The sequence below is a fragment of the Cotesia glomerata genome, linkage group LG9 (assembly GCF_020080835.1).
Source record: "Cotesia glomerata isolate CgM1 linkage group LG9, MPM_Cglom_v2.3, whole genome shotgun sequence".
NCBI classification, from domain to species: Eukaryota; Metazoa; Arthropoda; class Insecta; order Hymenoptera; family Braconidae; genus Cotesia; species Cotesia glomerata.
The window spans coordinates 13585186-13613137 of record NC_058166.1 but is presented as its reverse complement, the minus strand read 5'-3'; the positions used below and the strand labels follow the sequence as shown (position 1 = coordinate 13613137).

Below are 27952 nucleotides of genomic sequence, written 5' to 3'. Positions count from 1 at the left end.
AAATCCACTGTAAGACCTGAACCTAACAACTTAACGAGCATCATTTAGATGTATCACTGCGCGTGCAAATATAATTAATTAGACCCCAGCCTATTAAACTCCAGTTTTCTCAGTAATTAATTTCAACCCGCATCATTAAATCCACTAAAATAAAACTCAGCAACCAGGTAAGACTCGGCAGAAAAAAAGGGAATAAATATCTAAAAACCGGGACTACTTTCTTGACAGGGGCGGATAATGGCCGCCATTATAGATGTCAGCGGCGAGCGAGAGTGACGGCATTTGGTTTGCGTCAGTCGGTTTAGTGCGCGGATGAGTGAATAAAACATCATCACCGGGACTGCTGGGCCACTTGTAACTGCTTTTAATCGAGTTTATTGTAAAACTTTAGTTTTATTGATACAGTGTGAAGACACGTGATTATTTATAACATATATACCCACATCACTGGATATTTGTTAACGTTCAACATATATAATAATATCAGATAAAATGTCGCAGCTACTGCCCATAAGGTTTCAGGAACATCTTCAGGTAAGTGACCTGCTTTTTTTTTTTGACTTTCATACTCTAATTATTTATTTATCCAGCACACAGATTATCATTATCAGTACCTAGACGAGACTTGATTCAGAGAAAGCTGCTTTTTTGATTTATAAATTACACCTGCCCCAATGATGCATCCGGGGCGTCGGATTCACGATGGCTTACTAATGACGTAGAGTTGACAGCTATACTTTATTTCTCTGACTTTAAAACTTAGACGAGCGATACTTTATATATTCTTCTGATATTTTATACCTACATGACATTATTATATACTCATCTATACATATATATATATATATATATATATATATATATATATATATATATATATATATATATATATATATATATATATTATTAATCAAATTCCTATCCTTCCTCTGTCCTCTCACTTTTTTTCCATACCGACCATTGACTCATAGACATGAACGTGGAAATTTATCGATCCTAGGTGTTCCATCTAATCTCGATGTACAAAATCACATATGATTGCACTGAGTTATTTAATCAACACATCTTTTTTACTTTCTTTTTTGTTACTTTGACTGGAGTACCGGGTAGCCACGTCGATTTATACGTACACACGCCCCTTGCCGCCGCCTACATTTCTTATAATTATAATAATAATAACTATTATTATTATTATTTTTTTAAAGTTTACATTATTTTTAAAATTATGACATTTTTTATGAAGGTTGCTTTGAGATAAATTTTGAAATAAAAATCTGGGTGTCAAATAAATGATAATGATGATAAGACTTGCAGACGAAATATTTAACGAGAAAAAAATATTAATTTTTATTGTTTTTTTTAGCTTACGGCGGTAGGAATAAACGCCAACAATGTCAGCTTCAACACACTCACTATGGAGTCTGATAAATTTATCTGCGTGCGTGAAAAAGTTGGCGATACATCACAAGTTGTTATTGTCGATTTAAATGACACCGCTAATCCAATCAGGAGGCCGATCTCCGCGGATTCCGCGATTATGAATCCGGCTAGTAAAGTTATTGCTTTGAAAGGTGAGATTTTGGGTTTTTTTTTGACAATCCTATTATAAGATTTTTTTAAATTTATTATAAATATTAAAATAAAAAATAATTGCCTTTTTTTTTTTTTAATTAAAAATTATTGTGTTAGAATTGAATTAAAAATAATTGCTGAGTACTGGAGTACTATGCAATCAAATAAAGTTGTAATTAAATATTTATTTACCGGAAACAATGTACAAAAGAGTTTTGCAATTTTTAATTTATGTTTCATAAATTTAAAGCAAGCAATTAATATTTTTGTTTGTAAATTAATTTTAATTTACTGTTATTAGTTTAACAAACAAACTATATTTCATTAGTCAAAAATAATTAATAAATCATGTAATGTTTCTACTATTAAATTTTTGTAAAAATTAATGGTACTGAATTTAACAGACATTTAACAATTTTTTAGATTTTTATAAAAATTAAATTATAATGAAAAAAATGTAGAAAAAAAATTTCACATGTAGAAATTAAAAAAAATTATAAGTGCGAATTTTTAAAAACATTTTTTTTATAATCATTGATTTTTTATGAAAATTTCAAAAATTTTCAGATGTCTGCTAATTTCAGTGTAATAAAAATTATTTCCAAAAATAATCATAAAAAAAAATTATTTTGTTTATTTTAACTTATAATAATTTTAAATGTAATTAATAATCATTCTAACAATATTAAATAAATTACTAAAAAAAAAAACAATTTCCAGCTCAAAAAACCTTGCAAATATTTAACATTGAGATGAAATCAAAGATGAAAGCCCATACAATGACAGAAGACGTAGTATTCTGGAAATGGATATCTCTAAACACCCTAGCTTTAGTAACAGAGCAATCAGTATACCACTGGTCAATGGAGGGTGACTCGACACCAACAAGAATATTCGATCGGCACGCGTCATTAAACGGCTGTCAAATAATAAACTACCGTACAGACCCAAAGCAAACCTGGCTGCTGTTAATCGGTATCTCTGCTCAACACAATCGAGTCGTGGGTGCGATGCATTTATACTCAGTAGAACGCAAGTGCTCGCAACCGATAGAAGGCCACGCTGCCTCCTTCGCGCAGTTCAAGATGGAGGGCAACGCCGAGCCTAGTAATTTATTTTGCTTCGCCGTAAGGACGACCCAAGGGGCGAAACTTCACATCATAGAAGTAGGTCAACCACCAGCTGGCAACGCTCCATTCCCAAAAAAAGCCGTGGATGTTTTCTTTCCAGCCGAGGCTAGTAACGATTTTCCAGTAGCGATGCAAGTCAGCTCCAAGTACGACGTTATCTATCTGATCACCAAGTACGGGTACATTCACATGTATGACATCGAGTCCGCTACCTGTATATTCATGAACCGCATCTCCGGAGAGACAATTTTCGTGACCGCGCCTCATGAGGCTTCTGGAGGAATAATTGGAGTTAACCGCAAAGGACAAGTTCTCTCGGTTTCTGTTGAAGAAGAAAACATAATCCCGTACATAAACGGCGTTCTTCAGAACCCAGAACTGGCTTTGAGGATGGCAGTAAGGAACAATTTATCCGGCGCAGAAGATTTGTTCGTTCGGAAATTCAACATGCTGTTCCAAAACGGACAGTACGCAGAGGCTGCTAAAGTTGCCGCCAATGCGCCCAAGGGAATTCTCCGTACCCCCGCTACTATTCAACGCTTTCAACAGGTTCCCACAACACAAGGCCTGACATCTCCCTTGCTCCAGTACTTTGGTATCTTGCTAGACCAAGGACAGCTTAATAAATTCGAATCTCTGGAATTGTGTCGTCCAGTTTTGGTCCAGGGCCGCAAACAATTGCTGGAAAAGTGGCTGAAAGAAGACAAGCTCGAGTGCAGCGAAGAGCTCGGGGATTTGGTGAAACAAGCTGACCCAACCCTTGCTCTAAGCGTTTATCTTCGAGCAAATGTACCCAATAAAGTTATTCAATGTTTCGCTGAGACTGGCCAGTTCCAAAAGATTGTTCTTTACGCTAAGAAAGTGTCTTATACACCGGATTACATTTTCCTACTGAGGAACGTTATGAGAATAAACCCAGACCAGGGTGTGGCGTTCGCGCAAATGCTTGTACAAGACGATGAACCCTTAGCGGACATCAATCAGATTGTTGACATATTTATGGAGCAGAATATGGTGCAGCAGTGTACAGCCTTTTTGCTGGACGCTTTGAAGAATAACAGACCAAGCGAAGGAGCTCTTCAGACAAGACTACTCGAGATGAACTTGATGTCTGCACCTCAAGTTGCTGACGCTATTCTGGGCAATCAAATGTTCACGCACTACGACCGCGCACATGTTGCTCAACTCTGTGAAAAAGCAGGACTTTTGCAACGCGCTTTAGAACATTATACTGATTTGTATGACATCAAACGCGCTGTTGTACACACGCACTTGCTTTCTGCAGACTGGCTAGTCGGATTCTTTGGAACTCTGTCGGTCGAAGACTCTCTAGAGTGTCTCAAGGCTATGATGACTGCGAATATCAGACAGAATTTGCAAATTTGTGTCCAGATTGCTACTAAGTATCATGAACAGCTGACTACCAAAGCGCTGATTGACTTGTTTGAAAGTTTCAAGTCCTACGAAGGGCTGTTTTATTTCTTGGGATCGATTGTTAACTTCAGTCAAGATCAGGAGGTTCATTTCAAGTACATTCAGGCGGCCTGTAAAATTGGCCAGATTAAAGAAGTCGAGCGTATTTGTCGGGAGAGTCATTGCTACAATGCCGAACGCGTTAAAAATTTCTTGAAAGAGGCCAAGTTATCTGATCAATTACCGCTCATAATTGTCTGCGATCGATTTGACTTTGTGCACGACCTTGTTCTCTACCTTTATCGTAACAACTTGCAGAAATACATTGAAATTTATGTACAAAAGGTTTGTTATTTATTGCTTTATGTTTTATAATTATACACGGAAAAAGTAAACAGTAAAATTCACTCGGATTACGGTTAATTTTTATAGTTTTAAACAGTACAACGGACATCGGGGTGGCAAAAATGTAAATATTACAAAACTTTAGGGGGAACACCACTGTGACAGTCGAAAAAAAAGGTGATTTTCGGGAATTTTTTTGACAGGGAAAATAAAGGAATTTGGGGATCGGATTTTTTTTATTTTATTAAGGATACATTAAAAATTATTGACCTAAATTTTTGTTAAAAAATATTTAATTGTTATAAAGTTATTAACAATCTCGTACAGCACTAGAAAAAAATTCCCCCGCCATGGTCGCATCGATAACTCAAAAACGGATCATCTGAAAATAAAAACCCAAATTGCTTTTTAATCAGTAAGGATGTAGTTATCGTTGCACGTACGGAATTTTTAAAATTTTGATTTTAAAGATTTTTTTATCCGGGTTACAACAAAAAAAAAAACAGTAAAAATAATGAGAAAATTTTCAGTCGCCATTTTTTTGAAAATTAAAATTTTCAAAATTCCGTAGGTGCGACGATAACTACATTCTTACTGATTAAAAAGCAATTTGGGTTTTCATCTTCAGATGATCCGTTTTTGAGTTATCGATGCGGCCATGGAGGGGGGAATTTTTTCTAGTGCTCTACGAGATTGTTAATAACTTTGTAGTAATTAAATATTTTTCAATAAAAATTTAGGATAATAATCTTTAATGTACCCTTGATAAAATAAAAAAATCCGATCCGCTAATTTCTTTATTTTCCCTGTCAAAAAAATTCCCAAAAATCACCTTTTTTTTCGACCGTCATAGTGGTGTTCCCCCTTAATGTAGAAAGTGTAAAAGCCAGAATTTACAATTTTATATCGAAAATAAGTGATTAGTAGCTGTCACTAGTAAATAACGACTCTCTCTTAAAAAATTTTAGTTTCAAACAGTAAAAATTGCCATTTCAATGCGCATTGACAAAATAGATAGTACTAATGCTTTGTTAGAGCATTAACTTTACAAATAAGGCGAAAAGGAAGGTCTCACACTCGGAAATTTAACATTTGAAACAGTAAAAATTCTACTCTTTAAATGAATATTTTACCAGTCCAAGTAAATCAATAATTATAGTTTGTTTTTTAGCGTTGCGTTTAAAATTTACCCATTTTACTTTGTCAATATCGACGTTGTTTGTATAGAAATTTAGTAACTGTATTTTATATCTTTAGCTTACCATGCGATCATTTTTTCGTTATGAAATAATAAATATCAAAGTCAAAATTCTAAATTATTATACTTTAACCTTTTCGGCATTCACATAGCGTATTACTGTTTGAAATAGTATTTTCTTCCATGTAAAGAATAAATTGTAGCATTTAAATGATAAATATTATAAAGTGATTATTAAAATCACGAATTTACTTGAAATTCAAATACTCATTATAAATCGACAATTACTTATTACAATTTACTTTTTTCTAATTCATATTTTAGTTGATATATAAATAATTAATTAAAAATCATAATTACAGGTAAATCCATCTCGTTTGCCAGTTGTTATCGGAGGACTGCTAGACGTCGACTGCTCAGAAGACATAATAAAGAACCTGATCCTGGTAGTCCGTGGTCAATTTTCCACCGACGAGCTCGTTGAAGAAGTAGAGAAGCGTAACCGCCTGAAGCTTCTCCTCCCCTGGTTAGAATCCCGTGTCCACGAAGGGTGTATCGAGCCCGCGACTCACAACGCCCTCGCTAAAATCTACATTGACAGTAACAACAACCCCGAGAGGTTCCTGAAAGAAAACCAATTCTACGACAGCCGTGTCGTTGGTAAATACTGCGAGAAACGTGACCCACACTTGGCATGCATCGCCTACGAGCGTGGTCAATGCGACCGCGAATTGATCAGCGTGTGTAACGAAAACAGTCTGTTCAAGAGCGAGGCCAGATACTTGGTTCGCCGCAGAAATCCTGATTTGTGGGCAGAAGTACTTCTCGAAAGCAATCCCTACAAGCGTCCATTGATCGACCAGGTAGTCCAGACCGCACTTTCAGAAACTCAAGACCCCGAAGACATTTCAGTGACTGTAAAAGCTTTCATGACTGCAGATCTACCCAACGAGCTTATAGAAATTCTTGAGAAAATAATCCTAGATAGCAGTATCTTCAGCGACCACCGTAATCTCCAGAATCTTTTAATTTTAACAGCAATTAAGGTTGACCGTACTCGTGTAATGGAGTACATAAACCGTCTTGACAATTACGACGCTCCTGACATCGCAAAGATTGCAATAACCAGTAAGCTGTATGAAGAAGCTTTTGCAATCTTCAAGAAGTTCGATGTCAACACCTCGGCTATCCAAGTATTAATTGAACAAGTTGGTAATCTAGATCGTGCTTATGAATTCGCAGAGAGATGCAACGAGCCGGCAGTATGGTCCCAGCTTGCGCAAGCCCAATTGCAGCAGGAACTTGTGAAAGAAGCTATAGACAGTTTTATAAAAGCTGACGATCCTTCAGCTTACGTTGATGTTGTAGAAACAGCTCACCGTACCTCTCACTGGGAGGATCTCGTTCGGTATCTCCAAATGGCCCGGAAAAAAGCACGCGAGTCCTTTATCGAGAGCGAGTTAATTTATGCTTACGCACGTACTAACCGACTTGCTGACCTCGAGGAATTTATATCTGGACCTAACCACGCAGACATACAAAAAATAGGAGACAGGTGCTTTGAGGATAAAATGTACGACGCTGCTAAATTGCTGTACAACAATGTCTCTAATTTTGCTAGGTTGGCTATCACACTGGTACATCTAAAAGAGTTTCAGGGGGCTGTTGACTCTGCACGCAAGGCTAATTCAACCCGTACGTGGAAGGAAGTATGCTTCGCTTGTGTTGACAGCGGAGAATTCCGCTTAGCGCAAATGTGTGGCCTCCATATTGTCGTCCACGCTGATGAGCTTGAAGATTTGATAAATTATTATCAAGATCGCGGTCACTTTGAGGAATTAATAAATCTGTTGGAAGCGGCTTTGGGTCTTGAGAGGGCACACATGGGAATGTTTACGGAACTTGCTATTCTTTACAGCAAATACAAACCCCAGAGAATGCGCGAACACTTGGAATTATTCTGGTCCCGGGTTAATATTCCGAAGGTACTCAGAGCTGCTGAGTCCGCTCATTTGTGGGCAGAGCTCGTTTTTCTTTATGACAAGTATGAAGAGTATGACAACGCGGTCCTCGCTATGATGCAACACCCCACTGAAGCGTGGAGAGAGGGTCACTTTAAGGATGTAATTACTAAGGTCGCTAATGTTGAGCTCTATTACAAAGCTATTCAGTTCTATCTTGACTACAAGCCTTTGCTGTTGAATGACATACTGCTGGTGTTGTCGCCTAGGATGGATCACACAAGGGCTGTTGGTCATTTCACACGAACTGGACACTTGCAACTGGTCAAACCGTACTTGAGATCTGTACAGGCGCTCAATAACAAAGCTATTAATGAAGCATTAAATGGATTACTCATTGATGAAGAAGATTACCAGGGTCTTAGGACGTCAATAGATGCTTTTGATAACTTTGATAATATTGCACTTGCTCAACAGCTTGAAAAGCATGAGCTTATTGAGTTTAGGAGGATCGCTGCCTATCTTTACAAAGGTAACAACAGATGGAAACAGTCCGTTGAATTGTGCAAAAAGGACAGACTTTTCCGGTATGTATTTTTATTTAATTATCATTTTATATTTAGATTTTTTTATAGAAATTTTATTTTTTATTTTAGCAGTCGTTTTTTATTAAATTATATCTGTGAATTTAAATTAATGAAATTTTATTTTTTAATAAGAATTAATTTTCAATTTACAAGTAGAGTCAACCCATGCTGGCCATATTAATTTTTTTTTTTTTTTTTTTTTTTTTTTTAAATAAAATTGATCAATTTTTTTTTTCTTTTTAATTGTTCGTTTTTTTATGTACTTTAAAAAAAAAAAATATATCAAAAAAAGATAAAATAGAAATTTTATCCAAAAACATGAAAGCCAATTTTTTTCCAACTTTTAAAGGCAAAAAAGCTATCAAAATCTTTATTTTTTCCTTTCATGACATTTTTTATCATAAATGCGCCATAAAAACAAGCAGAATAAAAAAAATTAAAAAATGTTAATTTTTCACTTAGTTATGGCCCAAAATGGATTTGACCCCACTTGTAAATAATAACTAAAGTTAATTTTCAATTTAAATTAATGGTAAAATTAATTAAAAATTGAATTTTTATTTAATTATAATTTTATATTTATATTTTTAATAAAAATTTAATCTTTTATTTTAGCAGTGGTTTTTAATGAAATTATATCTATGAATTTAAATAAATGAAACTTTATTTTTTAATAAAAGTTAATTTTTAATTTACAAGTAAGGTCAACCCATGCTAGACCATGTTAATTTTTTTTTTAATCAAATTGATCAATTTTTATTTAATAGTTCGTTTTTTTATGAACTTTTCATAAAAAAAAATATATCAAAAACATAAAAAAAAAAAAAGATTAAATAGAAATTTAATCCAAAAACATGAATCATTTTTTTTTTCAACTTTTAAAGGCAAAAAAGTTATCGAAATCTTTATTTTTTCATCTCACGACATTTTTTATCATCAATGCGCCGTAAAAACAAGCAGAATAAAAAAAATTAAAAAATTTTAATTTTTCACCTAGTTATGGCCCAAAATGGGATTGACCTCACTTGTAAATAATATCCAAAGTTAATTTTCAATTTAAATAAATAATAACATTAAGTAAAAATTGAATTTTTATTTATCACTTTATAGGGTAGAAGTACCGTTTGTGGCCACTGTACCATTTATGGCCATTTATTGTTCAAATAAACGATAAAAATGAATTAATATTAATAAACCATTACAAACTCAATTTGTTTTAATATAATTTTTTTAAATCTTAACAAAAATATGGTTATAATATTATAATTTTTTATAAATTAATTCAAATGTTAACTGGCTAAAAACGGTGCTAAGGTGGCCAAAAACGGTACTTCTACCCTATTTCTATTTTTTAACAGAAATTTAATCTTTTATTTTAGCAGTTGTTTTTAATTAAATTATATCAGAATTTAAATTAATGAAATTTTATTTTTTAATAAAACTTAATTTTCAATTTAAATAAATAATAAAATTAATTGAAAATTGAATTTTTATTTAAATTACAGAGATGCTATGGAGTATGCTGCAGAATCTAAAAACGCTGAGGTAGCCGAAGAACTATTAGAATGGTTCCTAGAAAGAGGATCTAAAGATTGTTTCGCTGCTTGCCTATTTTACTGTTACGATCTTCTCCATCCTGATGTTATTTTAGAACTCGCGTGGAAGCACCGTATCATCCCCTTCGCAATGCCCTATCTTATTCAAGTTATGCGTGAATACATAACTAAAGTATGTTTTATTTTATATAATATAATAATAATAATAACAATAATAATAATTTAATTAAATTCCTCTAATTATTAATTAAAAATTTATTCAAAAGGTTGACAAATTAGAAGAGGCTGAAAGCAGACGCGCAGAAGAAACCAGCCACGAAGAACACAAGCCCATGATTATGCGTAAGTAATTACAGGATAATTCCTTAGAAGTTCAATTAATTAATTATATTTAAATTAATTCACAGCGGAGCCACAATTGATGCTAACAGCCGGTCCAGGAATGATGGCTCCAGGTTATGCGCCCCAAGCCGTTTATACTCCAGCTCCTGGTGTGTACGCACCAGCAGCAGCGGCGGCTTACCAAGGGTATGGTATGTGAAACGAATTTAACCAAACGTTTCACACAACAGCAACCATTACTGATCAACACCTTATGCAGTTTTGCTAGAGCAATCTACCGTTTAGCTCTTAGTCATTCTCTGCTGGATTAATTGCAGTTTACGTACAGCGACAAATAATTGAACAAAAAAAAAATAATAATAAATAAAGTATAGTCGTGATTGGTTAAATACGCAATGTCAGGAGTTGGTGACACGAATCTGCAGTCATATAATAAAAAAAATCATTTATATCATTTATTTCATCACAGATAAAGAGTTATACTAACAGAAGCTACGCTAAAGTTTATTTGTTTTTTGTTTCTCTTATTTGTTATCCCATTTATTGATAAATAACTATTTTAATTAATAGTATTGTAATCAATAGACCGATCCTGCTTGTGCCGGACGCTGCCGATTCAAAAAAAAATAAATAATAATAAAAATTAATGTTATACTATATCTGACTGTAATTACGAATATTCCAGTACAAAGATTTAAGAGAGAATAGGACAAAAATTCATATACATTAATATTATAATTATTATTATTAATTACGCTTTGTTGAATTATCTATTTTTTAAAATTTATTGCACGTTCTTTAAGTAATCTTTCGATTTCGTCGGCTGCTTTTGGTTTTTCATATTCATTTTCTATTTTATTGTATATTTATAAACTTAATTCAATAATTAAACTTTTTTTGTAGTTGAATTGTAATTTTTCTCACTTTTATTACTCTAATTATTTGTAATTTTTTTTTCTTCTGGAATTTATCAATTGGTTTAGTTATTTAAAGGAAAAAATAATTATAGTATTACCTGGTTTGACGAGACTTTTTTTTAGCAAAGATGTATAATATTTTTTTCTTGATTTTTACGCTATTTACTATTATGGATTTTAATGTAATAAAATCCATGTAGATACCTATTATTAATTTTATTATTATGATTACTAGTTAATATTATTATAATTATAATTATTATTGATTATTCTATTGTGAATTGAATAATTAAAAATTTGTAAAATCAATTATCGTTACAATTTATTTTTTTTTTTAATTATTTATAACTATTTTAAATCACTTCTAGAAATTGTTTTTCTTTTTGCTCGTTACTTTAAATTATTGTCTTGAAAAAAAAAAAAAAATAAAAAATAAAAAAAAATTGGTGACGGTTAAATTCATTAGAAAAATTTAAAAAACAAAAACTATTAGAACTGATACTAAATAAAATAACTGAAGGTGCAGGAAGTCTGTAAGAATAAATTTATTTTATCAATAAAGTATAAATAAATAATGATAATAAAACAAAACAAGAGGATTTATCATTACTAACAGCATAATCACTTGCTCTTGTTACTGTAATTTTTATTAAAAAGAAACAGAATGATGCTGACAAATGTTAATTATTGTGAATGTGAGTTTTAATTGAAATAGTGAATAATAAAAATATAAACATTCCTAGTAAAATAATTTTAAAATTGGCGTCCTATAAACTGTTATTAAATCTCTTTTGTTTCAATTGTATTTGACTAAAAAAATTATAAAAATAAATATTTTAAAAACTATAAATATATCGACACAACATTGATGAAACAATTTAATTAATTATATATTATGTAAGTAGATATAAATATAAAGCGATAAGTAATAAATAAATAAAATGGAATGAATAATAAAACTGATTATAAAGTTGATAATAAATAGTTGATTTAAAGAAATGAATTATTAATTCGATTATAAAAATTATTTAAGTTACAAAAAATAATTAATCGAATTTAAATAATTATATACTTGTTTGTTCAATAAAACTACTGTAAATGTGCCGACATGCTATATTCTTAGCTAAAAATAAATGAAAGCCTATTCAATGCCTTATTTTCATTTACACTACTCATCATTAATTTATTTATAATTATCATTTCTCAGTCATTAATTTTATTTATTATCTTTTCCATCACAAACTAGTCGAAGGAGTAAATTTATTTTTTATTTTAACACGCTCGGCTGGTCGAATGCATAAATCTTTGCCGAACAATTGAAATTTCGTTTCTATTAATTGAATGTCAATAGCGACAGCGTGTTTCGGAACAGCTGAAATAAAATTTATTTCAATTAAAATTATTTAAACCAAAAATAAACTTTTAAATTAATTTATATACTCACTACGAATAGTATCATCTTCACCAATAATTCTAAACGTATTTTTGGTGTCTTGAACAATTATTCCTTGAATGTCTATCAAACTAGGACACTTTGATTTAACGACTTTTACTTTTGCACCGTGAAAATCTGACTTCATTATTTTTTGGCTTATACTGTCCCAATCATTGTCACCGGGATTAGGTAATCCATTGAAATTTTCAACTCCCAGCGTTTGTGAAAAATATTCTAGCCACAGGGTATTTAGCGGCAATAACTCTTTATACTTAAGTTGTTTATTCAAGCCGACTGTTTTTATTCCAAGTAATTTTCTTTTACGGCCACTTAAAAAATTTCCTTTTCTTACTGGCTTTTGTTTCTTATTGTTTGATTTTAATTTGTCCAATATAAATGTCTGTAACAAATAATTATAAGTTTTAATAAAAGTTATGTACAACATTTTTGTGGAATAAATATTAATTGTGTTTCAGTATTGTAAAAAAATTAATGACACTGTCAATTTTTTTGATTTTATAAATTACTATAGTTTACAGATATTAGAAATTTTTTTATAATTTTATGGCAATAAAATTATAATAGAAAACTTTGATAAAAAAATTTTAAGTGGAAATTTTTATAAGCATTTTTTTTATTGTAATTGATTTGTTAAAAAAGTTAAAAAAATTGACAGCTGTCAAATAACCAGTATCATTATTATAACAATTAGATTACTATAAAAATATTTTAATAAAAAAATTCTACATTTATAAATTAATAAAAATTACGAGTGCGAACTTTTTATAATTAATTTTTTTTTTTTATAAAAATAAAAAAGAAATGTCCGCTGATATCAGTATCATTAAAAAAAATAATACCTAAACAAAAAAATTATGACATTAGCAGTCACTAGACTATTTTTAATTTTTTTTAATAAATAAATTTGCTCCAAAAATTATTTCCTAAAAAATTGCATTTTTTATTTTTTTAATTTTCTAAATGTCAATTTAGAAAATTGACATTTTTTATGATAAATTAAGCAGATATTTAATAATTTTTATAATTTTTTTAACAAATAAATTATGGCAAAAAAAGTATAAAAAAAACTGACATGTAGAAATTTAGAAAAATTAAAAATGCAATTTTTTTGAAATAATTTTTTGACTAACTTTAATGTCAATTTTTTTTGACATAATTTATCTGTTAAAAAATTCTTAAAATTATAAAATATCTGCTAAATTGATTTTCATAAAAAATTACATGCCATTAAATTTAGCTGTCACTTGATAATTTTTTAAATTTTTTTTAACAAAAAAATTATTTAAAAAAAATTGCATTTTTAATTTTATTAAATTTCTACAAGTCCATTTTTTTAATAATTTTTTTTTGCCATAATTTATTAATTAAAGAAAATTAAAAAAATTGTGAAGTGACAGCTAAATTTAATCTCATTAAAATTACCTTAAAAAAAAAAATAAATAAATAAAAATAACCTTTTTTAATTCATCAACAATTTGTGAACTGTCATTACTAGGTAATCGTTGCTCAAGAAAATTAACAATAAATTTTTCTCTGTTTTCAAAAGTACTTGCTTGTTTACTTATTTCATACGGCAAGGGTTTACATATGTCATCTGTAACATAAAAACCAATAAAAATTTCCCATAAATAATTGCTAACAGAAAATAAATAAAATAAACAAACTTACCACTTTTTTTCATCTTTAATAAATAATAAATAATACAAAACAGTTAATAAAAAAAAAAAGTAACCTATTAACCTAAACAAACACGTGTATTACTCTGGCAGTGTCTAATAATAATAATGAGCGGTTGTATATTTTCCATCAGAATGCAGCACTTGAGCTAATTGAATATTTAACAATGTGTTATTACCATAATTAATAATAAACAATAATAAACCTTAAATATCTAATTTACATGTTAATAATAGGCTAATTAAAACTACTGGTGGTTTATTAAAAACAAGTTTTTACAAAAACAGCAGCTTAATATATAAATCAATAAATATGACAGTCAAGTATTTTATATTTACTATGTACTATTGTTATTATTATAATTATCACTGCTGATATTATATATATTTATTTTTATGGTGAGTAATTAAATTAAATCCATTCATCACTTGTTGCTATAAGTTTCTGAAGCTTTTAGTTTTTAACATAATCCAGTCTAAAAAATAGTTTGCAAAGTTATTTTGTAACTCCAACAACATGACTAACTTGTGAAAATTTTTTTACAGGTATATATATATATATATATATATTATATATACATGGATTGAGTATGTATATGTCTGTGAAAAGTTCGCGAAAAACAGCAGTAAGATATACATCAACTTGAAGTCTATTTTAGTGAGTTGTTTGTATGCTAAAATCTGCAAGATATTAAAATAGAAAAACTCTTGAGGAAATCGTAAAATCAATAGTCTGTAGTATGACGTTAGTTTTAAAATTTTCTTCTAGGTCATCGGAGTATTGAAAAGGTAAATTACTTGTTTCAATTATTTTTCATCTGTCGAGCATGGAAATATTTTAAAAGTTGTATAGATATATTATTGATTGATGGACTGTAGGTATATATGTATTCATATGAATGTATTGAGCTTGTTGAGGCATATTGTATATACTGTCTATTGAGTACATACACAAGTACGATGGTGTATACATGTATATGTTTTTTTTTTTATAGATTACTTTGTAAGTAGTTGACGAGATGCCAAAAAATCAGATTATAAGGATGTCAGTGTCATCGAAAGCTCTTCACATTATTATTTATATGCCATGGATTAAAATTGAAGGTAAATATCTAATATAACTTTTTTAGTTTAAACTTCAAAACTTTTTTATTTATTATAATTAATTATTAATTTAATCCTCATTTTACCGAACTTTTGATATTTTTAAAATACGAGCTTTTGTTTGAAGGAAGTATATAAGTTTTGCTTTCATGAGTTTGTTGAGAGAAAATTTTTTTAATTTTCCGAGGTTTTGTTTTTTAATTTATTTAATTATTAAAAAGTAGATCTTGTTTTTTATTTTTATGATACTGAAATTAGAAAACATCTGGCGATTTTTTTTTTTTACAAATAGATTAGTAATAAAAAAAATGTTTTTAAAATTGTCAGATGTCTGTTAATTTCAATGACATTTATTTTTTTGCTGTATCGAAAACTAGGCTAATGTAAAATTGTGAATAATTATTTTTTTTTTATTTCTGGACATATTGTATCGCTAAAAAAAATTTTAGTGTTTGTTAGAGTCAGGATTATTATTGATAATAATTAACAATCACAAATATTTTTACAATGGTCTTTATTCATTATGAAAAATAATAACTATTTAGGTTTGGATTTTATGTACAATAAAAATTACAATTGCTAGAAAATATGGCAATACAATTATCTTTTTACAAGCTTTTGTGACATCTTTTCTGTAATCTTAAATAATCTTTTGTACTTGGCACAAAAAAAAAATATTGTAATAAAAAGAAGATAAGTAAATTAAAATATAAAAGTTTTCCATAGAAAAAAAGATAGTACAGTAATTAGATTGATAAAAAAAAAATATTTTTATCTCGCTTAAACCACAACTGACATGAACTTATTTATGAACTTTAAAAAGTTTTACCAGAAATTAAAGTTTTGAATTACGAAAAAACCGAACAAACGGTGGTTGAAGACAGGATGATAATTGGATTTATTGAATATCTTTCGAAACACGTAATATACTTTTGTAGTTTTATAATTTTTACTCATCATAAGTAAATTCACATCAAAGTACGAAGAACAGCGAACAAGAATCTAATTAACGAATCATTGTAACCAGACAATTTTATTATACAATAAAAACAAGTTAATAGTATTATTCAGCAGTCGAACGTTGAGCGGGCGATTCTTCGAGCTCTTCTTTTTCAAGGTATCGATCCAAATAATGCAACAATTCAAATGCTACTTCTACCATAATTAGAACAATTATCATCCACTCGAGTCTTATATGGTGACGATCACTCAAGTGTGAGGATAATAATTCAACCAATTCCACGCAGTGATTTATTTTTTCATTCATCACCTATAAAAAAATGATAATAATAATAAAATTTAATTAGTTATAAAATTGAAATTAACAGCTGAAATTTTTACAATTTTTGTAACAATTAGATTATTATTGATAAAATTTTTTCAAAAAATTTTACACGTAGAAATTTAATACAATTGTAAATGCGAATTGAAAAAAATTTTGGTAATTATTTACAAGTGGGGTCAACTCATGCTAGCCCATGTTAAATTTTGTTTTTTTTTTTTTTTTCCATCAAATTTATCAATTTTTTTTAAATTGTTCGTTTTTTTATGTACTTTAAAAAAAAAAAAATATATCAAAAACATCAAAAAAATAGAAATTTTATCCTTTAATGTTAATGTTTTTGAAAAACACATAAATAATATTTATTATTATAAATGTAATACAAATAAAACTCCATCTATCTATCTAGAAATTTTATCCAATAACATGAGAGCCAAAATTTTTTCCAACTATTAAAGGCGAAAAAGCTATCGAAATCTTTATCTTTTCCTTTCGCGACATTTTTTGTCATAAACGCGCCGTAAAAACAAGCAGAATCAAAAATAAAAAATTTGAAAATGTTAATTTTTCACCTCCCAAGCGTCACAAAAAAAAAATTTGACTTTTTGGTACATTTTACTTAATAAGAAGTTCAAAAATTAATAATCGTCTTATCTTAAATTCTTAATAAATTAATGTTATTGTAACTTAAAGTTAAATAAAATAACTTAAATTCAACAAAACAAAATTTGTGCCGCTTGGGCTAGTTATGGCCCAAAATGGGGTTGACCCCACTTCTAAATAGTTACCAAAATTTTTTTTCATCATAATTTGTGGTAAAAATTCAAAAAACTGTCAGCTGTCTACTAATTTCAGTATCATAATTTTTTTTAAGCTTATTATTAAGAACAATTTTTTATTTCAATTAAAAAAATTCAACACAAATGCTTACTTAAATTGAAATTTTAAAAATATTAATTATTAACAACCCTAAAGTCAGCCGACATTTTTAATTCTTTTATTAAATTGGAATAAAATATTTTAAAAAATTACACCCAAAATTTTTCAATTTTTTTTACAAATGAATTTTTTTTTTATTTTTATGGAATAATTTTTTCAATAAAAAAAAAAGATTTTTAGATATCGGCTAACTTAATTTTCATTAATTATTATTATTATTGAATTTTTGTAATTGAAAATTGAGATTAAATTTCAGACCGCTAAAGGGCAAGAAATAATGATATTAATAAGTAGTTATAAGTAGTTATAAAAGTACCCTAGTTCTTTTAGAAATAGCGAAGTAGCCACATGTTTGTTGATAAAGATTTTCTAACTCATCTCTTTCCCAATAAAAGTCCGGAGTATCGAGCAAGTCGGAACTCAAATTGATGTGGTGCCTCAGGGCGAAAAGTTCTCCTTGTTTCCTAAGAACTTGTTCCCGTGTCATTTTTATTTTTCTTCCAGCCTTCAAATCTTCCGTTACGAATTCAATCGATTCGATATAGTGGTCCAAAGACGACTCCCAAATGCCAAGTTTAACTGATTGGGATATGGCATTCGAAAATGTATATTTGTCTAAATTAGTGCTCTCAGAAGCTAAGTAAATATCACCGTCTTTAAGGTGGCTACGCTTTCTGCAAACAAAACAAAAAGTTTAATATTATTTTAATATCAAAGTTTCTACCTCTGAAATATAATTAAAATAGTCTAAATTAATAAAATAAATTAACGAAATGAAATAGAGATTTTTATTTCAATAACAAAATAGCATAATTTAATTTTTGAATTAATTTGAATAAATTATTTCAATTGTTTGGTTTAATTTTTACTTTATTTTCGATTAAGTCAAGCTCCGAGAGCTTACTGATAAAATTATCGATTTGAATATTCAGAAAACTTAGACTTCCATTGTCATAGAAAATTTTACTCGCTCTTCTTGCTCTCCGTCTGTAAGTAAACTACCAACTACAAACACATACACAAGGCTTTGCATACTAGTAGTCAATAAAGTAATGGTAAGGGTTCTTGAGGCGGACCAAGACGAGCGGTTTGTTTACTTCGGACACAAAGTTATGATTCAAAAGCAATGAAAGCAACGAGTTGAGTCGAAAAAAAGAAATATTATGTGAAAGATTGCTATTGAAAATAAAAAAAAAAATTTACCATTATTATTATTTAACTTTTCTTATTTGAAATAAAGTAAAAAAAAACTTACCCGGACTCGGCATGGGTATAATACATTATCTCACTTTCTGCTTGGAGTAATTCTGTCAAGTAGCTGTTTTCTTCATAATTTTTTAACATTTCCAATATATTGTTGCACTCAAGATCTGTCGTGTTCCACATGACAATAGTACCTTCTCGGAAAAAAAACATTTCACGCGGCTCATTTTCCACTTGGTATTTTGGTACTGCATGAATTACATTGGCTGGCGCTGCAGACAACATAAAAAACAAATTAATAGTGACTAGAGTTACGGACAGAAGAGAATAAAAAGATTAAAAAAGCTTTATTTTTCTTTGAATAACAATTTTGAATAATTAAATTCTATTTAATTAAATGCTCGCTAATTTAATTCAGTTCACGCTTTAATTATCTGATAGTGTTATTCATTAAAAACCAATTTATGATAATTATATCAACTTTATTGCTACAAAGGAATAAGATACATAAATTTTTACAAAAATATTTTATTTTATCTTAAAAATGAATTAATTTAAATATTTTTTAAACTAATAACTTTCACTAATATAAAGTCTAACTCATAACTTAATCAATTAAAAACGGACTGTCGCAAACGGCAGCGCCAGCCATTAATCCGCCTTCATTAGAGTCTGCTTTTTTCGTTCTAAATAAATGCCCAGCTTGTTTATTAACAAATATATTATTTTTATCATCGCCGATAATAACACCAAAAATTCCAACCTCTGGTGTTAATTCTTTTAATATATTATTACTAGTACTATCTTTTACAGTAATTGCGTAATTTAATTGTGACGGTGGATAAATTCTGTCCATTAAAATCCATGCATTACGCTCTTGAGAATTTTTAATAGTAATTAAAAATTTTTTAATATCACTTCCATAAATATTATTACCACCGCCTTCACGTTGCGGTTTAAGGACAAATCTTTCCGGATTACGTACTGCCATGTCAAAAGCTCTGTTTCCATTTTCATCAAAATCTAATGAATAAAGACCTGAAATGTAAAACATACTCGCAATTATAGTTATTAACTAGAAACCTTGTAGTCACTATGTGACTGCCGTGGCTTGTGAACTATAAATAAATAAAATTTTGCTTTATTAAATAATGAATTTTGTTAAATTACACTGTACTTTCTTAAATATCGACGTTTTTTAAGATATAAGCTCATGCCGAGTTACATTCATTAAGAGCTTTCATTTGAGTACCCACATGCATTTTGATATATTTTTCATATATACATATATATAATATATATAAATATATGAAAAATTGATGTGGGTACTTAAATGAAAGGTCTCGATGAGTATAATGTCAGGGTGAGCTTATATCTTTAAAAATGTCAATAGTTTACAAGATACAAGGTCATTTCTTATTTATGTATTTAGAAATAGAGCATTTTCGAATACATCCTAAACACTTATAATAAATTGACTATCGGTGAGAATGATATGAAACCTTGAAAAGGCACAAATTCAAATCAAGACTTTTACAATGACACTAAATTTCACTAAAAAAATCGATTTTATCATATGACTATCCTGGAGACAAAATTTTTTTTATTCTCTTAATAATATAGATTAAAATTAATATTATAGAAACAAAAATAATATCAAATAGTTATTGACCTGTAAAAATGTTCCTAACGCGCTCAACGTTTTTCTCATCTTGGAAAAATTTTTCAACAACACCGGATTTAGCCAATGCCTGTTGTACTTTTTTAGTACCAGCCAGGTGATATTGAATCGATGGGGATTTAATGGCCAGGGATCGCTCTATCAATAACCGTACCTTCCATTCTTGTTCAGTGTAATGCTCCGGTGAATATCCATACCGATAATAAACAACAGCGACTACTGTGCTATCATTTAAAATCAATTCTTTTTTGGAGCTAAGCTTTGCCTGAATCGTCAGCTGCTTCAATGTTCGCCTCACGACTTTAACATCAGGATTCAGACGTTTTATTTCGAATTCGTGTCCCCGTTGGTCACTTATATTTGTCGAGAACTCCTCGACGACAAATAAAATAACAGCTCTGTAACGAGATAATAAAAACCAGCTATTAATGAATTTATTTACATGCCGCATAAATGACAATAAAATTAGCGGATATCTAAAAATTTTTAGAATTTTTTTTATTGAAAAAATTATTACAAAAAAATTTTTTTAAAATTTCATTTGTAAAAAATTTGAAAAACTGTAAGTGCAATTAAAAAAAAATATTTTTTGGTTCTAATTTAATAAATTAAGTAAAATCAAAAAATAAAAAATGTCAGCTAACTTTATTATTAAGCCTCATAAATGATAAATTATAACAACAACAACCAGTGTAATTATCTAATTGTGATTGTTATTTAATAACAATATAATGACATGCTGCACTTATTATTAATAGGCATTAATTAGTGTTAATAAGCATACTATACATACCTTGGATCATTATACATTCTCCACGCCTCTAGCATTCCGCAGCACAGTCCCTCAATTGCATTATTTTCCGGCAAATATTCGATTAAATTTTTCATACCCAGTTCATGCAATACGAATTTATGGAATTTAGTGGCAACAGTACCAAGCCACCCCATACCCGAAGCTATTGTATTAATTTCAACTTGTTTCCAACAGCAGAATGATTTCGTCTTTCTGAGTTCCGGGTCGTAACACTCCCCCGTCTCTCCCTCAACTGCAGCTTTCATTTCTTCTTCTTTTTCCTCGCTCTTTCGATCCAGTTCTTTTTCTTGGCTCTCATCGTAATTATAATTACCGCAGACTGTGTTCAACATAAAATCAGATCTGAATAATCCCAATGATAACTTCTGTGTAAAGCCCTCTTTGTAAACAGTCTGATAAATGTCAAAAAGTTTCCGGGTAAAGGGATCGACGGAAATGGTCGGTGCGAGAGTTTCCCTTAAAAATTCATAATCGTGTGCTACTTTGTGGATTAATCCATTCAAAACAGTTTGGATTTGGCATGCATCTTGGAATTGTAATCTCGGAAAAGCGGAGGGCAGGAGAGCGAATGGTGCAAACTGCATCGAATCCTTCCTCAAGTTTGTATTTTCTCGTATAGATAATCCGTGCATAATTGCCCAATCCTGTGCTTTTTCGATAAGCTCTTCTAATTCTCCTGATGGTAATGGTACTTTAATGTACGATGATAAACACATTTGTTTATTTATTTTACCCTCCATCACGCTGTAGCTTACTCTTCGTCTATAAATCACAGTTTACACTATAAAACACTTAATAATTTAATCAGTTTTATAACAAATGCCTTTAATTTATTTTTTTTTTATTTTTTACCGCCTGTTCATCCACTTGGATATTTATTTTTCCAATTGGTAAATCGTCAATCCTCAATCTTCAATCGCTAATTTTTTATTTCAACGTTAATTAACGCTCAGCTTGAAAAATGTGATTGCTATTTCCAGTCCGAGAAAGATTCGGATACTGCTTCCAGCCGCCTGCACAGAGAAAAGTTTCATGCATTTATTGATGAAAAAATGAATGAAAAAATTTAAAATTTACTTTAGATAACATATCTCCGGATTTATCTCAACTCGAGTAATCGATGCAATAACTTTATATATACTGTCATGATATGACTCACTCACAGTTGAAAGTCTACACTGCACGTTACTTTAACTAGAATATCATATATTCTATTTTTGCATTAGTTTTTTTCCTCAGCATTTTCTTCGTCTCCACATAACATTCTTTTTATTCTTCCCCTCTTTTTTCTTATGCACAAATAATCTCGTACTCTACAGTATAATATGCTCAACCGGTTTAATAAAAAGTCATTAACTCAGCCATTCTTTTACACATTTTAACAACAAATAACTATTGTTATCTACATAACTGCAACTCTATTCATATTTACATTTTTTTAATAAACAGTAAATACCAACATTTGTTATTTTATTATTATTATTATACTTATCTTATCTGCTAAATAATTATTCACAGTTTTATTAATTAAAGTGAAGAGTTTAAAGATTAAAATTTTTTTTTTCATTATCTAGAGTCTTAATTTGTGTGACAAAACTTTAAACTATTCACTTAGTAAAAAAAAAATTTTTTTTTACTATAAAATATACAAGTTTATCCATTTAGCATAAATACAAATTGAATGAAAATTTGATTTATTATATCAGCAGACATTTAACACCCCAACAATTGTCCGCTGAAAAGAACTTTATGTACCATTAAATTACTAACCACGTGTTAGAGTAAATAAATAGTATTATTAACATCTGTGACAAAATAACAGAGTAATATAAGTACATTTTTTGACAATGGAGCAGTAACCCCGCAATATAAAACCAATAAATCAAGTACTTTGGATTCGTATCATGCGCTAAAATAACTAAATTTAAAATTACTAAAATTTAACAACATAACATTACAAATTTCCTAGAAGAAAATAAAACAAATAAATACATATTTATACATTGAAGTTACTTGTAGAATAATAATAGATTTTATCAGCAGCATTTTATTTTGGGTACGATTGCATTAAGAGCGATGATTGACAGATAATATTTCAGCATTAAGAATGCTTACACGTGTGGAAATTATTTTAAAAAATACAAGATTCGAGTAGAGTAAAGAGGAAAGTAAAGTAAAAAAATAAAGAGTTATGCATGTGATCTTTAATTTTCTACTTTATATGTATAGAAATATGGATATATATATATATATATACGTATAAAATACTTGAGAGTAGAATATGAGGAGAGAAAGGGATAGGATAAAAAGGTAACAGGTATTAATCTGAATTTGTAGGCTAGACCTATTGATCGACAAATCGATAGCAAAAAGTGCCGTTATGTTGGTTGGTGAAATCTAGACTTATCCGATTCCATATATACATTGCACTAGGAAATAAGTATTATATATACTTATACTTGTACTTTTATCTACACACACATAACTCTACACTTATAATACATCTAAATAGATAGAATACATTGGAGACTTTCTCGCAAAGGAAGTTAGATGTAATGGTGTCGAAAGAGCATTTACATTCTTATAATTTTTTAATTGAAATAATCTCAGGGTAACCATGAGCCTGGGAGCTTTGATTCTATTATACATTATTTCTTATTAAAGTATACTGTATCATTTATAAACATTTGTTTTGCTTTTAGAATTGCTTAATTAAATGTTGAGAGCTGAAAAATAATTCCACTTAAGGGTTACAAGTTCCGTCTTTGATCGCTGATATTATTTTTATAATTTTATATGTATATTCTTTATTATAAGAACTCGGTGAAGAAGTCAATTTTTTTTTATTTCAACCTTTCAAAACACTCTTTGAATATATCATTAAAAAATACATTGTCCATTGAACCTGGTAATTTTAATGATCTATGCTATTTTTGATTATTTGTCTACTCTTTTTTTCTATTATATTTTATTTACGGTTCATTAGAACTTCTTTGCTATTTCAAGTAAGTCCAGCTTTAGCTTATAGAAATACTTTAAATACTTGTGAAATATGCCAGTACACATTTCGTGCAAATATGAATTAAGCCGAAAATCAAAAGTGGCAATCTATTCCGCAGAAATAAACCATCTGGTTGAAATAATATCGAGTATTCAGTTACATTTTATTTTTTATTTATAAAAATAATAAAACAAATAATCTTTCGATTGTAAACTTGAATAAATGCACTCCTATATTTTCATTAAGTTGTCAATATTTCAATTTCTTGAGCTCGTAGACTTGTGTTCGAATGCCGCAGTATACTTTAAACTTTAAACACCTTTTTCTCAAAAGGTTTTTCCGAGTGACGCAGAAAAAAAAAGTTATCAATCGATCTCCCTTAGATTTAAGCCTCACTAAAAGTTATTCTGCCAGTCACTATTTCCCAAGGAGATAAAAGTCATGAATAAATATTCAAAATCTATTATTTTTTATAATCGAAAAATATGTTTTTAAAAATTCGTACCTCTATTATATTTTATGACTTTGAATTAACAATATATAATTCATAAAATCTTATCTCTTACAAGAAAATAAACTTCCATTTTCCCAACGATATTTTCTGATAAAATAACTTGATGTAATTAAATTTGATATCATTAGAAAGGTCGTCTTAATTTATGTCTTTCATGATTTAAGATGTTTCCAAGCGATACTTTATTTAATACGTAAACTTTTGTCTAATATTATTAAAGTTTGCGTGAATATACATTTTTAAATGTAATTATTATTTACGATCCATTTTGTTATCACAAAATAAAAAAAAAAGACCATTAATGGCTCACTAAGGGTGAATCGTAATTGTCCATTCATACTGAACACCTGCAATTCATGCACATCAAGTATCAATAGCCAAAAATTAACATTCAGGGGCAGAAGACAATAAAGGCCACCCTTAATTACTTTTTCGTAATTGCTTTAGTTCAGAAAACACAACTATTAGATAAAAATATTTTAATCGCATTCAATATTGCAATTATGTACAAAACCACTTTCCATGTGTTAACAATACAAAACAAGATGTTTGTAATTGAAAACTATCCGACGCTGAGAAAGACACAACTATAATAAGCATAGTCGCTATAATAAAACGTAAATAAAATAAATTTATGTTAGTATCACTGTAATTAAATAAAAATACAAACATAATTAAAACTTTCATCGCTATTTCAAAGTATTTTTATGAAATTAAAGTTAGCAGTCATTTAATAATTTTTTTAACAAGCAAATTTGTTCCGGAAAATAACTTTTAAAAAATTGCATTTTTAATTTTTTTTTAATTTCTACATGTAAATTTTTTTTTCATTTTTTTTCCCATAATTTATTTCTTAAAAAAATATTAAAATTTAATAAATATCTTCTAAGGTAATTTTCATAATATTTTTCCGTCATTAATAAAATATTAAAAAAATGATATTAATAAAATAAAATATAACTTACATTTAGCAGAAGCACTTATTTTTTTAGGAGTATATAAATCTTGGATTACAAGTTCTTTCATAAGCCCTTCTAAATCATACTCTTCCGCCGTCGCCAGAGCTTTGATATTCCAAAACTAAGAAAAAATAAATGAAAAAAAAAAAAAAAAATTATTAAATATATAAAACCGATAGATAATAAAAAGAAGATTAAAAAACTTACGCCCGTCGGAGGAATCACTCCATCATCAAATATCAATTTCCGCTTTCTAACAGGTCTTTTTTTTAACGGTATACCCAAAATATTACTGCCGTGACTCTTGAAGCTAATATTACTAATATTTCGTTTTTTGTTTGAGTACCCACGATCAATAAAGTGATTGGATAAAAATTTTAAATGAAAATAATTATTGTTAAAACTGAATTTATGTTTGAAGTCAGCAATAGAAGAATACGATCGAATATCATGACTAACTTTTGAGTGGTTGACAAATATCGTTCTTACACTTTGCACGATATTACCCACACAAACTCTCCGATTCATCAATAATCCCTCAATACAATAGATAATCATATTTAGGCGTTCACTCGAATTGTCAACTTAGCCCTTGAAAACTAAATATATAAACAGCCGAGGGTCTGCAATTTCTTCTGGGCAAGGATGATAATAATAATAGTAAAATACTTAGATGAAATATATCTAGCCCAATGGTGTACTGTCAATCGCAACCCTAGTCTAGAACAGTATTATATTATCCTTGTAGTATTCACATCGACACGTGATGTTACTTACACTTGGGCAGAACCCCAATAAAAAGCTGGATAAACTGACCCGCATTAAACGTACCAATACATACACGTATTATGTATCTGTAGCATGTCATCGGGTCCGTACGTGTCTGCATGCATCTGCGAATAAATATCTAATCAAACTCATATAATTTAACAATAATAAAAAGGGTGTTTCTAACCCCCCTTAAAAAATCGATTTACAGAAGAGATAACTCACGTGCTGCACAACCAACGACTTGCATAAATTATTTATACTCAAGTTTACGCAAGCGCAACATTAAAAATGGACGCATGCGCTTTTAGCCGGTACGCGCAGGCGCCGTTAAATCACGTGGCGCACCATATGATGCGCGCGAATTTACGCAATGATACATGAGCGCACCTGCGATTGTATAATTAAAATCGTGTCTTCGTGTCACAAACGACAACTATTGTAAACTGGCTGTCCAAATTATTAATTCCGATCATAGTAGTACTGGTATCTGGAAATAATAATCATAATAATAGTCATAGAGGAATTAATAAACGAAAGTATGTATGTAACAATATGGAAGTTTTTCAAGTTCAAATTTTAAAACAATGAGAAAAATTATGATACTGAGTTAGCTGACAGATGTCAATTTTCTAAATTTTTAAAACAGATAATAAATTACATAAAAAAAAAATGATAAAAATTAAGTTAGCTCTAAAAATTTTTATAATTTTTTTTTGTTGAAAAAAATTATTATAAAAAAATTTCATTTGAAAAACTGTAAGTGCAATTTCAAAAAAATATTTTTTAGTTATAATTTTATAAATAAAGCAAAATCAAAAATGTCGGATAACTTTATAATTTTTTTAATTTTTACATGTAGATTTTTTTTATTAAATTTTTTTCATAATAATTTCATTGCTATAAAATTATAAAAAAATTTCTAGACGTCAAATTCATCATAATAATATTTATAAATTTCTGAGTTGAGGAGAAAAATTTTCTTGAACAAAAAAAAATAAAAAACTTGAGCATAGAGGTAATTATAGTTTTTGTTTCAGATTTATTAAAAAATACTGACACTTATGAATGACATCTAAGTGTAATGCCCGCCATTGATATTATGGAAAACGTCAGTTTTGGGGCACATGATATTTGAATATGGCGTCTGATAAATCCTTTCTCGATGATTGTATTTTGGAGAAGGGCAGCGGCCTTACACGTTAAATTATACGTTACTACTACAACAACAATAACTATCAGCATCAACACACTACACACCACGAGCATAGCACGGCAAATCGGGTACAGAGATTGTGAGTTGCGCGTGCGCGTACCGATTCGTCGAAGAGGACGCTCGTAAACACACATTCAACATAAGAACATTGTCGCGAACAGAATAACGTTTACGTAGCCGTTTCCTCACCGATGGTGTATGAAACCAGCCAATAGATGTACGTACGGTTGTTAACATTATACTGTGAGTTTTATACACTGGGTACTCTCTCACTTTCTTCGTTATATTGCTTTGACAGTGTTGAGTTATATACAGTGG

At 29.3% G+C, this 27952-nt stretch overlaps 4 protein-coding genes across 13 annotated transcripts; 1 reads left to right on the top strand and 3 right to left on the bottom strand.

Annotated features, from left to right (window-relative positions):
- The first annotated feature begins 13 nt into the window (after positions 1-13).
- On the top strand, positions 14-10447 carry LOC123271434 (clathrin heavy chain). 2 transcript variants are annotated; one of them, XM_044737763.1, is made up of 8 exons: positions 14-167; positions 229-534; positions 1364-1571; positions 2293-4460; positions 6021-8206; positions 9712-9934; positions 10029-10104; positions 10170-10447. In XM_044737763.1, the coding sequence occupies exons 2-8, from the start codon at positions 493-495 to the stop codon at positions 10301-10303; spliced, it is 5037 nt and encodes a 1678-aa protein (XP_044593698.1). In that variant the 5' UTR covers positions 14-167; positions 229-492; the 3' UTR covers positions 10304-10447. The 2 variants fall into 2 exon arrangements, with proteins under 2 accessions (XP_044593698.1, XP_044593697.1); XM_044737762.1 differs by having other exon boundaries at positions 14-534.
- Positions 10448-12177: 1730 nt separating this feature from the next.
- Positions 12178-14699, bottom strand: LOC123271433 (ribonuclease P protein subunit p29). 2 transcript variants are annotated; one of them, XM_044737760.1, is made up of 5 exons: positions 14493-14699; positions 14146-14302; positions 13932-14071; positions 12466-12856; positions 12178-12393 (listed from the first exon to the last, which is right to left on the bottom strand). In XM_044737760.1, the coding sequence occupies exons 2-5, from the start codon at positions 14156-14158 to the stop codon at positions 12257-12259; spliced, it is 681 nt and encodes a 226-aa protein (XP_044593695.1). In that variant the 5' UTR covers positions 14159-14302; positions 14493-14699; the 3' UTR covers positions 12178-12256. The 2 variants fall into 2 exon arrangements, with proteins under 2 accessions (XP_044593695.1, XP_044593696.1); XM_044737761.1 differs by having other exon boundaries at positions 14583-14685.
- Positions 14700-15839: 1140 nt separating this feature from the next.
- Positions 15840-26783, bottom strand: LOC123271431 (required for meiotic nuclear division protein 1 homolog). 7 transcript variants are annotated; one of them, XM_044737755.1, is made up of 7 exons: positions 26644-26783; positions 26467-26543; positions 25858-26370; positions 25657-25771; positions 18734-18953; positions 17795-18152; positions 15840-16527 (listed from the first exon to the last, which is right to left on the bottom strand). In XM_044737755.1, exons 3-7 carry the CDS (start codon positions 26206-26208, stop codon positions 16321-16323), a joined length of 1251 nt encoding a protein of 416 aa, XP_044593690.1. In that variant the 5' UTR covers positions 26209-26370; positions 26467-26543; positions 26644-26783; the 3' UTR covers positions 15840-16320. The 7 variants fall into 7 exon arrangements, with proteins under 7 accessions (XP_044593690.1, XP_044593692.1, XP_044593689.1 ...); XM_044737757.1 differs by having other exon boundaries at positions 26482-26543; XM_044737754.1 differs by having other exon boundaries at positions 26428-26557; positions 26644-26748.
- LOC123271430 (glutathione synthetase-like) lies at positions 19153-22610 on the bottom strand. 2 transcript variants are annotated; one of them, XM_044737751.1, is made up of 5 exons: positions 22254-22610; positions 22029-22189; positions 21156-21938; positions 20354-20760; positions 19153-19719 (listed from the first exon to the last, which is right to left on the bottom strand). In XM_044737751.1, the coding sequence occupies exons 2-5, from the start codon at positions 22037-22039 to the stop codon at positions 19289-19291; spliced, it is 1632 nt and encodes a 543-aa protein (XP_044593686.1). In that variant the 5' UTR covers positions 22040-22189; positions 22254-22610; the 3' UTR covers positions 19153-19288. The 2 variants fall into 2 exon arrangements, with proteins under 2 accessions (XP_044593686.1, XP_044593685.1); XM_044737750.1 differs by having other exon boundaries at positions 22029-22610.
- Positions 26784-27952: the final 1169 nt, after the last annotated feature.

Coding starts and splice junctions, on each gene's coding strand:
- LOC123271434 (XM_044737763.1), top strand. CDS start 493: ATGTCGCAGCTACTGCCCATAAGGTTTCAGGAACATCTTCAG. Junction 4,461..6,020: donor TTGAAATTTATGTACAAAAG/GTTTGTTATTTA, acceptor TCATAATTACAG/GTAAATCCATCTCGTTTGCC. Junction 10,105..10,169: donor ACACAAGCCCATGATTATGC/GTAAGTAATTAC, acceptor ATTAATTCACAG/CGGAGCCACAATTGATGCTA.
- LOC123271433 (XM_044737760.1), bottom strand. Junction 12,857..13,931: donor TTGTTGATGAATTAAAAAAG/GTTATTTTTATT, acceptor TATTTGTTACAG/ACATTTATATTGGACAAATT. Junction 12,394..12,465: donor TGAAGATGATACTATTCGTA/GTGAGTATATAA, acceptor ATTTTATTTCAG/CTGTTCCGAAACACGCTGTC.
- LOC123271430 (XM_044737750.1), bottom strand. Junction 20,761..21,155: donor AGAATGTATAATGATCCAAG/GTATGTATAGTA, acceptor ATCTCGTTACAG/AGCTGTTATTTTATTTGTCG. Junction 19,720..20,353: donor CGTTAGGAACATTTTTACAG/GTCAATAACTAT, acceptor TTTACATTTCAG/GTCTTTATTCATTAGATTTT.
- LOC123271431 (XM_044737752.1), bottom strand. CDS start 26,208: ATGATTATCTATTGTATTGAGGGATTATTGATGAATCGGAGAGTTTGT. Junction 25,772..25,857: donor GAGTGATTCCTCCGACGGGC/GTAAGTTTTTTA, acceptor ATTTTTTCTTAG/TTTTGGAATATCAAAGCTCT. Junction 18,954..25,656: donor AATAAGTGCTTCTGCTAAAT/GTAAGTTATATT, acceptor TGTTGTCTGCAG/CGCCAGCCAATGTAATTCAT.